This window comes from Macaca mulatta, chromosome 4, assembly GCF_049350105.2.
Source record: "Macaca mulatta isolate MMU2019108-1 chromosome 4, T2T-MMU8v2.0, whole genome shotgun sequence".
Taxonomy (NCBI): domain Eukaryota; kingdom Metazoa; phylum Chordata; class Mammalia; order Primates; family Cercopithecidae; genus Macaca; species Macaca mulatta.
In genome coordinates this window covers 152067587-152084923 of record NC_133409.1, presented here as the reverse complement: position 1 = coordinate 152084923, position 17337 = coordinate 152067587, and the positions used below count along the sequence as shown (strand labels likewise).

Below are 17337 nucleotides of genomic sequence, written 5' to 3'. Positions count from 1 at the left end.
GGTATATCCACTATGGGAGCATCATCTACCACCTCAGCCCCCCGCATCAGGACCACCACAGGATCCACCCGTGAGCCAACTAGCAGCACCTCCCAGGAAACGGACCCGGTGTCCACGGGCACTAACACAGTTAGCGTGAGCCACACACCCACACATGTGATCAAACTGAGTGGACATTTACAGCCCCAGGCCATCATGCTCATTTCCCTGGCCATAGTCATGGTTGGTGTTGGATTGTCAGTAGGACTGAGGTTTTGCCTTGGGAGTGATTGTGCATGGAAATGGGCAGAGACTTCCTGAGAAGATAGATCACGAGGAGGAATAGAATTGATGGAAAAAGGGCCACTAGGCTATTAGCATGGAGAGGGGACTGGAGAGTCACTTGTACCCTAGTCCAATCAACCAAGAGTGCAGAAGCAAATGTATAGTCCCACAAAGTCAGGTTTATCAGTTTGTTGCAAAATGGGAGGCTGTATACTGGGGAGCTGAGGAGCTTCTCACCAAACAAAGGATATGTCATTACAGTATTGGGGGAAATGTCATTATAGTATTGGGGGAAAGTGTGGATTTTTGGTGAAATTTAAATGAAAGAATTTTAAAAGACTCAAAAGAAAGCAGGGCTGTTTGTAAAGGGGTCACCGGCTGCTTGAAACTGAAATGGATTCAGTTTCCTTGGAAACTACAAAGTTAAAATGAACGTGGAATGTTGTATTCAGAAACGCCTTGTTTGTACCCCAGTTGGAATTGTAGGCTACTTCTCTATGTCAAAGTCACTTAGAGTTTCCAGACAAGATTGGGATATTTCCTTCTTACTGATTTAGAATCGAACAGCGAATTTGTAATAGTCTGTGATTTTAGAGAATGAAATTTTTCATTGGCTAAATCACTGCAAGTGAGTAGGTCACTGGATGTGAGTAAAGGTTGTGATGCTTCACAGCTGCAGTGCGCCCTGGGGTAAAATATTCCTCTCGGTACCCCGCACAGCTGGTTCCACCTGTGCTGTTATGCATCCACCTCCTGATGGACAGTGGCTGACTGCTACTTTTGCAGTCTGATTTTTACTGTCTCATGTAGACCAGGGAGAAGGAGAAAGACAGAAAATATAAATGATAGATATAGCAGGAAGAAAGGAAGAAAGAAGGGAAGGGAGAAGAAGGGAGAAGAAGAAGAAGGAAGAAGGAAGAAGGAGAAGAAGGAGAAGGAGAAGGAGGAAGAAGAAGAAGAAGAAGAAGAAGAAGAAGAAGAAGAAGAAGGAGAAGGAGAAGGAGAAGGAGAAGGAGAAGGAGAAGGAGAAGGAGAAGGAGAAGGAGAAGGAGAAGGAGAAGAAGAAGAAAAGGAGAAGGAGAAGGAGAAGGAGAAGAAGAAGAAGAAGCAGCCGCCAGGAATGGTGGCTCACACCTGTAATCCCAGCACTTTGGGAAGCCAAGGCAGGCGGATCACTTGAGATCAGGAGTTCGAGACCAGCCTGACCAAAATGGTGAAACCCCATCTCTACCAAAAATACAAAAATTAGCTGGTGTGGTGGTAGGCACCTGTAATCCCAGCTGCTCGGGAGGCTGAGGCAGGAGAACATCTTGAACCCAGGAGGAGGAGGTTGCAGTGAGCCAAGATTGTGCCACTGCACTCCAGCCTAGGCTACAGGAGCAAAACTCCATCTCAAGAAAAAAAAAAGAAGAAGAAGGAAGAAGAAGAGGAAGGAGGTCCCATGTGAGAGGAAAGTGTCTGGGTGTGAATAGAAGAGCATTGACAATATGATGGGAAATGTGTCTTTAAAATAGCTGGGAACTGTAGCACTAGAAAAAGCATCTTTGGAAAGTGATGAACATTTAGGTCCTCAACAGGTTTTTCACTTTCAAGATAAATAAAATCATAAGCTCCTTCCAGAGGTGAGAGTGGGGCACCCGCCACCTCATGCCTTCATGATTTTACCCAAGTGAAAACAAATTCCCTTTTCTAAGTGCCTCTTAGCACAACTCAAATAGGCTGGAAATTTCAAAACTCTTCACTAAATGCTAAGAGAAGTTGACGAAGAAATGCTCTTCTGGAGAACGGAGGCCGTAGAAACGCTGCCCCTGGAGTAGGGGAGGGTTTGATGTTCCAGAGGGCCCAGCCCTCTGCAGTTCTGGTGCAGGTGTGACAGGCACTGGCCAGCAGCAGACTGCGTTCTATTGTCCACCCTGGTCTTAATCTTCTATTCAAACGTATGTTTCCTGTTCTATTTTAAGAAATAGAACATTTATATTTTCTCGTTTTGGCTTTATGTATTCCGGTAAGTGGTTTGTAAATTGGTAGGATGAGCCAGAGTGCACAATACATAAATGAGAAATTCACACAAGCCACAAACGGTTAACATAATTTATAATCAACTTACCTGAGTTTCTTATTTCAGAGTCTCTGATTCCTCCCTAAGGGAAGAACAATATGTGACTCACCAGCCATGAGCAACCTCCTAAATGTTTAAGATAAATATGTAATATTAGTAAATAGCATTTTATTAACTATCTACTAGGTATGAGGTCTAGGACCCAGAGTGCTTAGAGAGCATCATCTCTACTTTGCTCTGCTCAGCCACCTTTGAGGGTGTGTACTCCTATTATCCCATTTTACAGACTAGAAAACTGGAGGCAGGGACATACGTGACTTGCTGAAGACCACAGGACAAGGCCATGCAGAGCTAGGCTCTAATTCTGGTCTGCTTGAGATGGAGTTTTGCTCTTGTTGCCCAGGCTGGTGTGCGATGGCGTGATCTCAGCTTACCCCAACCTCTCTGTCTCCCGGGTTCAAGCAATTCTCAGCCTCAGCCTCCCAGGTAGCTGGGATTACAGGCATGAACTATCATGCCTGGCTAATTTTGTGTTTTTAGTAAAGACAGGGTTTCTCCACGTTGGTCAGGCTGGTCTCGAACTCCCGACCTAAGTGATCTGCCTACCTTGGCCTCCCAAAGTGCTGGGATTACAGGCGTGAGCCACTGCACCAGCCCTTTTTTTTGAGACAGAGTCTCGCCTTGTCGCCCAGACTGGAGTGCAATGGTGCGATCTCAGCTCACTGCAACCTCTGCCTCCTGGGTTCAGGCAATTCTGCTGCCTCAGCCTCCCAAGTAGCTGGGATTACAGGCACGTGCCACCATGCCCAGCTAATTTTTTGTATCTTTAGTAGAGACAGGAGTTCCCCGTGTTGGCCAGGCTGGTCTCGAACTCCTGACCTTGTGATCCACCCGCCTCGGCCTCCCAAAGTGCTGGGATTACAGGTGTGAGCCACCCCGCCCGGCCCAGTGTGTTTTAGATAGTTCTCCAAACTTTAACTCTTTATAGGCTCTCTTATCTTTCTTTTCTTTAAAAACTGAGGTGTAATTCTTACCAATAAAAAATGATAAGAATGCAAGGCAATAGATGTGTTAATTAACTTGATTTAATAATTTCACAATGTATACATATATCAAAACATCACGTTGTACACCGTAAGTATATGCAATATTTATTCACCAGCTCTGAAAGTGGGAAACACACAAACTGTGTTTCCTCTGCTCTCATGTCACCACCAACACAAAACACTTCTGGGACCAAATTAAGGGGGAAGTTCTCCCCACCACTAAGCAAGCAATCAGTTCTGCAGCAGACACCAGCTCGATGTCCTCCGATTCAGTGCTGGCACTGCTTACCTGGAGATAGCATCAGAGCCACAGATTGAGGGCTCAGTCCCTCAACACCAACCCCTCCTTCCCATAGGCTGCAAGTCCAGGCTTCTTGAACGTCTAACCAACTGGAACCAAGTTGGAGTTCTCATTACTCCTCTTTGGTTTTAATTAACTTGCAGGAGTGGCTCATTGAACTCAGGGAAACACTTACCTTTACTGGTTTATTACAAAAGATATTACAAAGGATACAGGTGTAGAGGCGTGGAGGGAGAAGGAGCAAGTAGCTTTCATGCCCTTCCCAGCACCCCATCCTTCAGGAACCTCCATATGTTCTCTGAGCCCTGGCCTTTAGGGTTTTTACAGAGGCTTCATTATGTAGACACAATTGATTAAACCATGGCCACTGGCAATCAACTTAACCTTCAGCTCCCTCTCCTCCCTGGAGGTTAAGAGTTAAGGGGTGGTGCCTTGGTCTTTCCAGTGAGTAGCCACCATCCTGAAGCCAAGAGTCGACTCATTTGCATACAAAAAAATCACTTTGGAGTACCTAAGGATTTTAGGAGCTGCATGCCAGGAAATGGGTAGAAGTTCAAATATATGTTTCACAATATCACATCAACTTAATACAGTTGGGGGAAAAATTAAAAGTTAAATTACACTTAAAAATAAAAAGAACAGCTGGGCACAGTGGCTCACGCCTGTAATCCCAGAACTTTGGGAGGCTCAGGCAGGTGGATCATCTGAGGTCAGGAGTTCAAGACCAGCCTGACCAACATGGGGAAACCCCATCTCTACCAAAAATACAAAAAATACAAAAATTAGCAGGGTGCGGTGGTGTGCGCCTGTAATCCCAGCTACTCAGGAGGCTGAGGCAGGAGAATTGCTTGAACCCAGTAGGCAGAGGTTGCAGTGAGCCGAGATTGTGCTACTGCACTTCAGCCTGGGTAGAAGAGCATGACTCCATCTCAAATAAAAAAAATAAAAGAATAATATTAATAGAAAAAAAGTGCTGTTCACAGATGAAAAAATTTTGAAGTATAATTTATAAAAGTACACAAATATTATTTGTACAGCTTGGTTAATTTTAAAATGTGTAAACACTTGTATAACCATTACCCAATTTAAAATATAGAATATTTCTACCATCTGAGTAGTTTCTTTTGTGGCCCCTCCCGGATAATACCCACTCCATCAAAGGTAAACACTATTCTAGCTTCTATTTTATGAACTTTAAAAAAAATTTTCATTTTAATTTTTGGATGGGGTCTCGCCCTGTCACCCAGGCTGGAGTCTAGCGGTGCCATCTTGGCTCACTGCAGCCTCTACCTCCTGGGTTCAAGAGATCCTCTCGCCTTGGCCTCCCAGATACTAGGGTTACAGGCATGAGCCACTATACCTGGCCTTATGAACTTCCATTTATTTTTACCTGACCTCATAGACATGAAACCTTCTTTGTTGATTAACACAATAAAACACCCCCTATTCCTGGCCGACTCTACTCCCAGCTACAGGATGTGAATTTACCTTGTCTTTTTTTTTTTTTTTTGGTAGAGATGGGAGTTTCACCATGTTGCCCAGGCTGGTCTCTGGAATGCCTGGGCTCAAGTTATCCACCCACCTCGGCCTCTCAAAGTGCTGGGATTACAGGCATGAGCCACCATTCCCAGACTTACCTTGTCTTGAAAGCTGAGCGCATAGAACCCTACCAAGGTACAAGTATACTAATTAGGAAGGCTGTTTTCTCCAAGAAATAAATAAATGAGAGAAAGAGAGTCCTAAATATCATACACACACACACACACAGGAAGACTTGATGAGAAAATAGACAATATTGAAAAGTGAAATTTATGAGTTTTGACAATCATAAAGAAGGTTTTAATGATAAGGAAGAAAAGGAGTTAACTACTAATATACATATATTTTTCTCTTTTAGAAAGATCTTTCTTTACTTCTGACAAATAGAGGCATTATTAACCTCCATGACCACAACCTTGGCCTTGGTCTATACCTGGACTCAGTCCTGGGCTCTAGGACATTCTACAGCCTGCGAAATGTAGTCATTCATGGAGGGGGACTTGAGATGGGACACACAGGAACACATGACTTTGGACAAGGAGTGGGCCATGAACTGAGCCACAGCTATGGAGATGTCTATGGAGTGAATCATGGTGGGCGTTACGCACTTGGAGGAGGCTACAGCAATAACCATGAAATGCATCACAGAGGAGGTCACCAAGGAAAAGGAGAGTATGGACATAGACTGGATAATGGAAGGTGCTATGGAAAATAAAATCTCGGGGAAGAAGGGGGATCATGGAGGAGAAGGTAGTGACCATAAAATGGGTCAGGATGGGCTTCCCTGAGGTCTCCAAGGAATTGGCCATAGAGATGGTCATGATCAAGATCAAGAAAAGAACCAGAGAAAAGAGCACAGAGGGTTCAGCCAATGGGACAGCCAGAAAAATAGGGAGTGGTTCTGGAGGAGACTTGCAGCCTCATCAGATTTGAGTGTGAGCTTAGGTGAAAATATCCCCCCAAGCTTAACCATGGTTCCAACTCTTGTTGGGAGGAGGGGTCAGAATGATCAAGCTCAGAACAATTTCTCTTTGATCTCTCAACACACAAGTCAGAACTCTTTAGGTTTTGGCTTTCTATCGTTTCCTCAGGATGGAACCTGACCAGTAGGAGGAAGAATAAGATTATCACAGTTTATAACAATGGAGGGGGGTAAAAGATGTCCCCTGAGAATTTGTAATTACATGACTTTCTTCATTTGGATTTGTAACTTCAAACTGTACAAACTGAGTAGCTCAGAAAACTCTCTTAGACTCACTCAGTGCCCTCCAGTTCTTCATCTTTGGGAAGAGTCTCCCTCCCTACTTCTTTGCCTCTTTCAAATGCTATGTGATAAGTTAGAAGAAATTTACTGGGACAGTGCTACAAATTAAAATCTCAAAATACACCTGGCCTCTATGTATTTATGTATTTGTGTTTGTCTTTTTTATTTTCCCTTTGTCCTTTATTATTGCATGCTTATTAAGTGCCAAACACTATGCTAGTGCCTGTAAATACATCACCATTTATTTCTCAAAACAATCCAATGACAACTTAAACTTCTGGCTATATAATGGACTACATGCCCTGACTGAAAATACACTGCAAAGCTAAGTTATGGACTTCAAAATCTCCTTGAAAGAGTCAGTGAATTGGTGTGAAAGTACGGAATGCTAAAATTACAGACTGAATAGGACCCAGGAGGTAAGGGAAGTACTGAAGCCAACTTTTGCCAAACCCAAAGAACTTAAGCTTCGGGTATTACAGCTTCAGTTGGATCAGCCCAAGGTCTGGGGTGGGGAGGAATCACGTAAATCTGTAACTTTCAGTGAGAATGTAAACTAAAAATAAACCTGCCCCTCCTCTAAGGAAATGCAAGCAAAATTTCCTGTCTCTAAATTTGGTGCAGAGGAGGGTAGGGGGAGTATCCCTTGAGAAATAAATTGTAACCACAACAACCAACAATACCTTACTTACATGGTTGGTAGCCACAAATCATGCAGTCTAGGTAATTCAAAAGACCGCAATCTTATATTTTAATTTAAAATAATCCTGAAATTATACAGTATATATATGTATCAAAACATTAAATTGTACCCCATAAGTATATACAGTAACAAAATGTTAACAAAAATTTTTAATTAAAAATATAATAATAAAATAATCCTCAAATGGTAATGTCTCCATATGCTTGGAAAAAACATGCAAATTCTCTATGAAAGATCATACCTTAATCTGTAATTCCAGAATTTGGGGAGGCCGAGGCCGTAGGATTGCCTGAGCCCCGGAGGTCGAGGCTGCAGTGAGCTACGCCAGTGCCACTGCAGCCTTGACCTCGACAGAGAACATTCCAAGAAAAATAAATTTATAGTCATGATTCTCAAATCATAAGTGAAAACAGACACCATGAGTGAAAACCAGGAAGGAAGAAAACAAAACCAAAAAACTAGACAGCAGTATCAGATCCTCAAGGACTTTAGGTATTGAAATTATTAAATGCAGAATATAAGGTAAGTAGGTTTAAACGTGTTTCATGGCTTTATTTTTAATTTTTTAAATTTTTACTGCTTGTGGTACCTAGTACGTATTTATGTTTATGGGGCACATGAGTTGTTTTGATTACAGTCATGCAGTGTGAAATCAGCACATCGTGGAGAATGGGGTAGCCAACCCCTCAAGCATTTATCCTTTGAGTTACAAAAAAATCCAATTACACTCTTTATGTTATTTTAATATATACAATTAAGTTATTATTGACTATAGTTACCCTGTTGTGCTATCAAAGAGTAGGTCTTTTCATTCTTTTTTTCATTCATTTGTTTTTTTAAATTAATTTAATTCATTTAATTAATTCATCCTTTAACCATCTCTACCTCCCCCGTCCTCCCACTACCCTTCCCAGCCTCTGGTAACCATCCTTCTAGTCTCTAGGTCCATGAGCTCAATTGTTTTTTATTTTTAGATCCCACAAATAAATGAGAACGTGCAATGTTTGTCTTTCTGTGTCAGGCTTATTTCACTTAACATAATGATCTCCATGGCCAGCCATGTTGTTGCAAATGACTGGATCTCATTCTTTCTTTACGGCTGAATGGTGCTCCACTATGTATACCTACCACGTTTTCTTTTCTTTTCTTTTTTTTTTTCCCCCCGAGACGGAGTCTTGCTCTGTCACCCAGGTTGGAGTGCAGTGGCTCAATCTTGGCTCACTGCAAGCTCCGCCTCCCAGGTTCAAGCAATTCTCCTGCCTCAGCCTCCTGAGTAGCTGGGATTACAGATGCCTGCCACCACGCCTGGCTAATTTTTGTATTTTTAGTTGAGATGGGGTTTCACCGTGCTGGCCAGGCTGGTCTCGAACTCCTGACATCATGATCTGACCGCTTCTGCCTCCCAGAGTGCTGGGATTACAGGCGTGAGCCACTGCGCCCGGCCTGTACCACGCTTTCTTTATTCATTCATCCATTAATAGACACTTTCAAATCTCAGCTATTGCAATTAGTGCTGCAACAAACGTTGGAGTGTGGATAGCTGTTTGATACACTGATTTCCTTTCTTTTGGGTGCCTACTCAGCAGTGGGGTTGCTGGATCATGTCACGGCTTTATGATTGTCTGCTAACACCCATTCTCCATCTTTAACAACAGAACTCTCAAATGTCAGCTGAGCATGCGTCTACCCAGCTAGAGACAGTCTTTCTCAGTTTCTCTTGCAGCTGAATGTAGCTGTGTGACTGTGTTCAGGATGAGGGTGTGCAAGCAGACAACAATAATCTTTCATGAAGTTAAAAAACAAGATGGAACTAAAATACTTGATGATGTTAGGGTATGACTTGGGAGATGGGTAATACGAATTAAAATGTTCTGAGGTCTTTGTATTATGTTGATATCAAGTAAAGATATTAATTACATTAGGCTCTGATAAGTATGCATGCTACAATTTTCAGAGTAGTCTCTAAAAGGTGAAATTTGGACTTGAATCCAGGATCTCTGTTTCTAAATAATTCTGGAGGAAGAAAATTCTTAGAGTGCTATTGGCTTTTCAGCTGCAGAATACTGGCACTTCAGAAGGATCGCTGGGAGTCCAGGACCCAACCTGTCACTGAGCATTCCCACATACCTGAGCCTGTGAAACTTCCCATCACAGCCACTAGGCAGACTCACTTCTGAGTCTTTCCCAGCACACTGCTGACCCTTCCTGATTCTCCAGCTCACTCATTCAGAGCTCCTTCATGTCTTCAGCCACCTCCTGTTTGCCAGCTTCCTTCTAACAGAACTTGCGTGTCAGGAAAGCTCGTTCGCCTACAAATAAACTATCTGAGAGACTCTGTCTTCCAGGAAGTTTCTCGTCATTGATGGGGGAAATGCAGACAACTCACTTTGGTCATTGCTATAGTTTGGATACGGTTGTTAGACTCTGCCAAGTTTCATGTTGAAATTTGATCCCCAATGTTGAAGGTGGAGCCTGGTGGGAGGGGTTTGGGTGGTTGAAACAGATCCCACATGAAGAGCTCGGTGCCATTCTCAAAGCAGTGAGTTCCCATTCTTAGTTCCCACAAGAACTGGTTGTTGAAAAGATCCTGTCACCTCCTCCATTCCTTCTCTCCAGCTTCCTCTCTCTCGCTATATGATCTGTGCAAACCAGCTCCCTTTCTCCTTCAGCCTTGAGTGGAAGTTTTTTGAAACCCTCACCAGCGCAGATGTTGGTGCCATGCTTCTCGTACAACCTGCAGAACCGTGAGCCAAATAAACCTCTTTTCTCTATGTTACCCAAAGTCAGGGATTCCTTTATAGCAACACCAATGGACTAAGACAGAAAATACAGACTGTATATTGGGACCCCATCAGCCTGGTCACAGATGCCATCTCAGACCTCCCCAAACCCTCTGCTCATTTGGGTCTCTTCAGTCACATTCATTTAGCTGTTTCCTCTCTGCTGGCCATATCCAAGTGTCCAGACAAAATTCAAGGCTCCTCCAGGACTTGGACCGTTGATCTCCCTCCTCCCATCAGATTTGTGTCCTGATATGTCACTGTGTCTCTCCCTGCAGGGTGTACTCTCCTGAAAGATGCTCCCTTGGAACTGAAGCAGAGGCACATCAGAAGAATCTCAGGGTGGAAAGGCTCCTATAGAGCCCTCTGAAAACAAAAACAAAACAGAGGGGAGCTCCTATGTTTGACAGTCAGCAGGAGACCCTACCCTCCTTCTCCTGCTATGAGTCTGACAGGGGACATATTCAGTACTCTCCCACACCCTCAGTTCCCATGCCCCAGAGACCCCAAACATGTTTTCATTATCTCTCTTCATTATGTTTCTAGATCTCTCTTCCCCTGTTACTTCAATGTGCATTGTTGAGTGCCTACTGCATACTCAGCAACATTCCATTTGTCTTCTGCCCATGACCCAGGAGCCCAGATTCCTAGTTACTGGTCTCTTTTGGGTCCCCTATTACTGTCTGCTGTAGAGATGTGAGGTCCTACCCTCTTGGCTCAGCTCATTAGGGCTTCTTTCATGCTAAAGCAGGCCTACAGGACTTCCTGACCAGAAAACAAATTCTTGAGCTGGAACAGGTTTCTAACCCGATCCCTGCTTCAAAGGGTGGGTCCCTTCCACTCTGACAACCATGATCTCCTTATCCCTTCTACTTCCTGCTGCAACCCAGCCCAGCACCCTGCCTAGTGTGACCATGTCATTCTCCTTTCTCACCTTCCTCTTGACCCCCGCTCTATTCCTTCCCAGGCTTGGTATCATTCTGTCACCTGCCTGTAGTTGACAGACTGTCAGGTCAACTGCCCCACCCCTCCCCAGACCATATGAAGCTATAAAGGCCCCTGTAGCTCTTTCACAACAGAGAAAGAGGCAACTACATTGCCTGGAGGAAGCCTAAGGAAGTCAGGCATCCAGCTGCCCACCCCTGAGCCCAAGATTCTTCCCAGGAACACAAACGTAGGAGACATATGCTCCTGGAAGCACCAGCCTTTATCTCTTCACCTTCAAGTCCCCTTTCTCAAGAATCCTCTGTTCTTCGCCCTCTAAAGTCTTGGCACATCTAGGACCCAGGCATCTTGCTTTCCAGCCACAAAGAGACAGATGAAGATGCAGAAAGGAAATGTTCTCCTTACATTTTGTCTACTATTGCATTTAGAAGCCGGTAAGTGATTTTATTTAAAAGCGGGTGGTTTGAGAACCTTTGAGGAGTTGGGGGAGACATGACCACTGCTGGGGCTAGCTCTGCTTCTCTTCCATAGCGTGAGGATCATCATTTTACTCTCATCACTTCAGCCTAACAATGTATGTCACGCAGGAGGCAGTCAGACACAGTGGTTAAAATTGGTCTCTGGTCTCACATTGCCTACGTCTGAATTATGGCTCCATCTATTAACTGTGTACTTTAGGTCAGTTGCTTCTCTGTGCCTCAATTTCTGCATCTGTAAAATGGTAAGAACCTATGTGATATGGTTGGGGGTTTAAATATTAAGAACAAGAAGGGTTGGCTGCTTTTAAAATATCACTTTTCTGGTAGGGTGCGGTGGCTCATGCCTTTAATCCCAGCACTTTGGGAGGGTGAGGCAGGCAGGTCATTGAGGTCAGAAGTTCAAGAACAGCCTGGCCAACATGATGAAACCCTGTCTTTACTAAAAATACAAAAATTAGCTGAGTATGTTTGCTTGCCCCTGTAGTCCCAGCTACTCAGGAGGCTGAGGCAGGAAAATCTCTTGAACCCAGGAGGCAGAGGTTGCAGTGAGCTGAGATGGTGCCACTGTACTCCAGCCTGGGTGACAGAGTGAGACTCTGTCTCAAAAAAATAAAATAATAAAACAAGGCCAGGCCTGGTGGCTCACGCCTGTAATCCCAGCACTTTGGGAGGCCAAGGCGGGTGGACGTCTTGAGGCCAGGAATTTGAGACCAGACTGGCCGACGTGGTGAAACCCCATCTCTACTAAAAGTACGAAAATTAGCCTGGTGGGGTGGCTTATGCCTACAATCCCAGCTACTCAGGAGGCTGAGCCAGGAGAATCGCTTGAACGTGGGAGGCGGATGTTGCAGTGAGCCGAGATCGCTCCACTGCACTCCAGCCTGGGCGGCAGAGGGAGACTCCGTCTCAAAAACAAATAAATAAATAAACAATAACATAAAATAAAATGTCACTCTTCTATATTCTACAAACTCAATTTCTCTCCTACCCCTACACCTAATTCCACGTCAGCCTCCCACGTACAGGCTGAGGAGGTCGAATGTCTTCATCCTTCAGGGAAATAAAGGGCAAAAATTTGACATAACCTTAACTCCAGCCAAGCCTCCAAGAAGTTAAAAGCCTTCCCTCTATCTTTATACATTGGTTTACAGCCCTTAATCCTGGGAGCTCTTATGTATTTGAGCTACATATAACTTGTTCTTCTCTAGCCTTGGCCATAGTGATCAAGGGCCCCGGAACTTGAATGCATATAGTCACCTGGCTTCTTGATGAAGATGCAGGCTCCTGGACCCCATCTCAAACTCTAATTCATTTAGTCTAAAATGATTTGCTTAAGAATATTTTCAACATACTCCCTTAAGTAATTCTAAGTGTTTTCTGAATATTATTCTGAGAAATATTTTCCAAGAAGGAAGCAATACTACTTAAGAAAAAAATTGGTCAATATATACTAGTTTCACCTAGTCCTATAATTCTTTTAAAATCCTTTTAATTTGTATTGTATCTTGGATAGCAGAATGTGGAATAAGCTTACCTACTACTAAAACTAGATGATGTAACTCTGGTGTTGGGGGTAGGTGGGTGACTTAGCTTAGTCTCCACAAGTGCGGATTCAGTAGCCTGGGTTCAGTTTCCTGTTCCACCACTCACTAGCTGTGTAAACTTGGGCCAGTGTCAACATTTTTTTTTTTTTTTGAGACGGAGTTTTGTTCTTGTCGCCCAGGCTGGAGTGCAATGGCTCGATCTCGGCTCACTACAATCTCTGCCTCCCGGGTTCAGGTGATTCTCCTGCCTCAGCCTCCCAAGTAGCTGGGATTAATGCCTGGCTAATTTTGTATTTTTAGTAGAGATGGGGTTTCTCCATGTTGGTCAGGCTGGTCTCAAACTCCTGACCTCAGGTGATCCACCCACCTTGGCCTCCCAAAGCGTTTGGGTTACAGGCGTAAGCCACTGCACCCGGTCCAGTGTCAACATTTTTAAGCCTCAATTTCTTCATCTCAGCTGGTGATAATAGTAGTATCTATGTTATAGGGCTGTAGTGAGCATTAAATAAAATTATTTATGTAATGAATTTAGCCAAGCAGTAAGCAGAAAGCCTATATACACAATATATATTTGTCATGATATGATTTCTTCAGCAATAAATCCCAGTGGGACTAGCACCTCTGCCAACACTGGACCCACTGTGACCTCCAGTGGGATCAGCACAGTCATGAACTCTGGGCCCAGTGTGACCTCCAGTGGGGCCAGCACAGCCACCAACTCTGCGTCCAGCACAACCTCCGGCGGGGCCAGCACAGCCACCAACTCTGAGTCCAGCACAGCCACCAGCTCTGAGTCCAGCACAGCCACCAACTCTGAGTCCAGCACAACCTCCGGCGGGGCCAGCACAGCCACCAACTCTGAGTCCAGCACAGCCACCAACTCTGAGTCCAGCACAGCCACCAACTCTGAGTCCAGCACAGCCACCAGCTCTGACTCCAGCACACCCTCCAGTGGGGCCAGCACAGCCACCAGCTCTGACTCCAGCACACCCTCCACTGGGGCCAGCACAGCCACCAGCTCTGACTCCAGCACACCCTCCAGTGGGGCCAGCACAGCCACCAGCTCTGACTCCAGCACACCCTCCAGTGGGGCCAGCACAGCCACCAGCTCTGACTCCAGCACAACCTCCACTGGGGCCAGCACAGCCACCAGCTCTGACTCCAGCACACCCTCCAGTGGGGCCAGCACAGCCACCAGCTCTGACTCCAGCACAACCTCCACTGGGGCCAGCACAGCCACCAGCTCTGACTCCAGCACACCCTCCAGTGGGGCCAGCACAGCCACCAGCTCTGAGTCCAGCACACCCTCCAGTGGGAGCAGCACAAACTCCAGTGGGGCCAGCACAGCCACCAGCTCTGACTCCAGCACACCCTCCACTGGGGCCAGCACAGTCACCAGCTCTGACTCCAGCACACCCTCCACTGGGGCCAGCACAGTCACCAGCTCTGACTCCAGCACACCCTCCAGTGGGGCCAGCACAGCCACCAGCTCTGGGTCCAGTGTGACCTCCGCAGGCTCTGGAACACCCACTCTGACTGGGACGCACACAACTTCCCACAGAGTTATCACAAGTGCCTCTACTGCAGTGAGTGGGGCGAAGCCTGGGGGGTCCCTGCTGCCGTGGGAAATCTTCCTCATCACGCTGGTCTCGGTTGTGGCGGCCGTGGGGCTGTTTGCTGGGCTCTTCTTCTGTGTGGTGAGTGCCTAATATGTAAGAAAATGCCTGGGGGAGGGAGCAGCAGAAACACAAGGAAACGGGTGTGAATAGAAGGGGTCTCAAGTCAGAGGTGGGTAGGGAGGAAGGGAGATCAGGAGAGAGTAACACAGAAAGATGGCAGGTCAAAGCAGAGGAAGCTGGTGACCTGCAGGAAAAGGGGGCCACAGAAAGGACTGGAGGAAGGAGAACTAGGAAGGAGTGTGGCTGGAAGTGGGAGAAGATTCCAGAAGGCATCTGTGGTGAAGGCTTGGGAGACAGGGATACAATTATGAAACTATTGACTCTTCTTTTTCTAGAGAAACAGCCTGTCCCTGAGAAACATCTTTAACACAGCTGTCTACCGCCCCCATGGCCTTGGCCCAGGCCCTGGAGGGAATCGTGGAGCCCCCCACAGGCCCAGGTGGAGCCCTAACTGGTTCTGGAGGAGACCAGTATCCTCGATAGCCATGGAGATGAGCGGGAGGAACAACGGACCCTGAGCAGCTCCAGAAGCGAGTGCCGCATTCTTCAGGAAGGAAGAGACCTGGGGACCCAAGACCTGGTTTCCTTTCATTCATCCCAGGAGACCCCTCCCAGCTTTGTTTGAGATCCTGAAAATCTTGAGGAAGACATTCCTCGCCTCTCTTGCCTTTACCAGACACTGGAAAGAGAATACTATATTGCTCGTTTAGCTAAGAAATAAACACATCTCATTTAACACACATGACAAAGAGAAGCTGTGCCGTGCCTCGGGGTGGGTGTCTGTAGCTCTGAGATGAACTTCTCAGTTACAGGAGAAAACCCCCATGCTGGACTCCATCTGGCATTCAGAATCTCCACAGTAAAATCCAGAGACCTCATTCTTATCTGTGTGTCTGCATTTTCTAATCCTTTTTGCCCCAGGCAAGTTCCCTGCATCTCTGAGACACTGCGGTTGGCCGGAAAATTGACTTGGGAGAGATAAGGAGGGAGGGCGGGTGCCAAGATGCTGCGGGCTCGTGTGTGACGCCTGTGGTACACAGCGATCAGGTTGTGATACGTGAAGAGCCGAGAGCAGGATGAGGTGGAGGTGGTACAACTACCTGCTCTGTGTGTGTGTGAAGGGGGAGCGGGGGGGGTGGCATATTCACTTGAAGTTGAGGTTCCCAGGGCATTTCCATGTGCTCCAGGCCTGACTACCCATCAGGGTGGAGGAGCTGGTGACACTCGTCTCCCTAAGAGTGCTCCCTTGGGGAGCAGAGAGACAGTGTTCCCTGGATTCCCAAAGGAAAGACTTTCTGGTCTGCTAAGGTCAAATCTTCCAAGAGGCTCTTGGCAAAGACCTGAGATTCTCATAAATCCCCTCCCAGAAGAGCTGCACGTATCCTTTTCATGAGTCCGGGGAAGAGGGTCCTCCAGGTCTTGGAAGACAGAGGGGAGTTGCTTTGGAGGCTAAGTTGCTCTGAGCCCACAAGGTAATGGAGGGCTCCTACCTGGGACAGAGCCCTCAGCAGAGAATTAGCAGTCTGTTGGTGGGTTCACCCCAACTCACAGCAGTAGAAACTGCTCCATCTTCCACCACTTATTGGGTTTCTCCAGTGTCAGCAAACCAAAGAGTTGGATGTTACCAATACGGCTATAGGAAAACAGCCTGTTGCATGGTAAGAGTGATACCATCTTGAAGTGAAATCACCATGATGGCCATTTTTTTTTTTAGATGGAGTCTTGCAGTGGTGCAATCATAGCTCATTGCAGCCTTCCACTCCTCGACTCAGGCAATCCTCCTGCCTCAGCCTCCTGAGTAGCTGGGACTACAGTTGTATGCCACCACAACTGGCTAACTTTTAAAATTTTTTTGTAGAGAGAGGGCCTCACTTTATTGCACAAGCTGGTCTTGAACTCCTGGCCTCAAGTGATCCTCCTGCCTTGGCCTCCCAAAGTGCTGAGATTACAGGTGTGAGCCACTACACCTGGCCAGATGACGAGTGTTTGACTCCTGCCATACCAAGGTGTTCTGCATCAAGGCTTTAAAACAATGCCTGTAGCATAACTAACATCTCACAAAGATGCTTATCTAACTTCCCCAGCAGTCATGGGTTTCGGCAAGAAAGTCTGCGATGTGACCAGTTGCACATGTTTTCTCCTAAAAGCTTACTCTAGAAAGGATATTTTTTGGAGAGGGAGTGCAGGAATCCACCATCTCGTGGCCGCCTCAGACATCACTTCTGTTTGGAAGTCTCCATTAATATTTCTCTGTGAGAAACTGTGTTTGTCAGTCTCTTTCTTTGATCTCTTTTCCCCTCAACTTTTAGGGGTAGATTTGTGTAGACCTGCTCATGGTAGAACATTTGGTGATCCCCAGCCAGGAGCTGGGAGAACAAGGAATGGGTAAGGAGAATGAAACGTCTGTAAGGAAATCCCAGGGTGGCAGCCACATCTGTGTAGGGTTGGACAGCACAGCTGTTCGATACCTGTGCACCTCTGTGTGAGTGCAGGGATGCCTTGAAAATGCCTGGTGGCCTGGAGCAGTTTTAACCGAAAGCTGCATAGTGCACCGGGGTACGGAAGGGCGGCCAATAGCCGCTGCAGTGGGTTGGCTGCTGCTTTTGGCAATGAAGGTCCAGCTAGCAGCAGAAGCCAAAATTAAATGTCTAGAGAAGGAATTGCAACTAGAAAAGGACGTGTAGCTCTCCACGTCTCTCCTCGCAGCCAACTTAGCAAACAAAATTGAAGACCA

At 46.1% G+C, this 17337-nt stretch overlaps 1 protein-coding gene across 1 annotated transcript; it reads left to right on the top strand.

The window, feature by feature from the left end:
* Positions 1–11021: 11021 nt before the first annotated feature.
* MUC21 (mucin 21, cell surface associated) lies at positions 11022–15481 on the top strand. The gene is made up of 3 exons (XM_078001337.1): positions 11022–11335; positions 13519–14621; positions 14939–15481. The coding sequence occupies exons 1-3, from the start codon at positions 11275–11277 to the stop codon at positions 15119–15121; spliced, it is 1347 nt and encodes a 448-aa protein (XP_077857463.1). The 5' UTR covers positions 11022–11274; the 3' UTR covers positions 15122–15481.
* The last annotated feature ends 1856 nt before the right edge of the window (positions 15482–17337 follow it).

Excerpts from the sequence above, each read along its gene's own strand:
- MUC21 (XM_078001337.1), top strand. The coding sequence starts at position 11,275 with ATGAAGATGCAGAAAGGAAATGTTCTCCTTACATTTTGTCTACTATTG. Across the intron at positions 11,336-13,518 it reads ACTATTGCATTTAGAAGCCG|CAATAAATCCCAGTGGGACT; the intron begins GTAAGTGATTTT and ends TGATTTCTTCAG. Across the intron at positions 14,622-14,938 it reads CTGGGCTCTTCTTCTGTGTG|AGAAACAGCCTGTCCCTGAG; the intron begins GTGAGTGCCTAA and ends TTCTTTTTCTAG.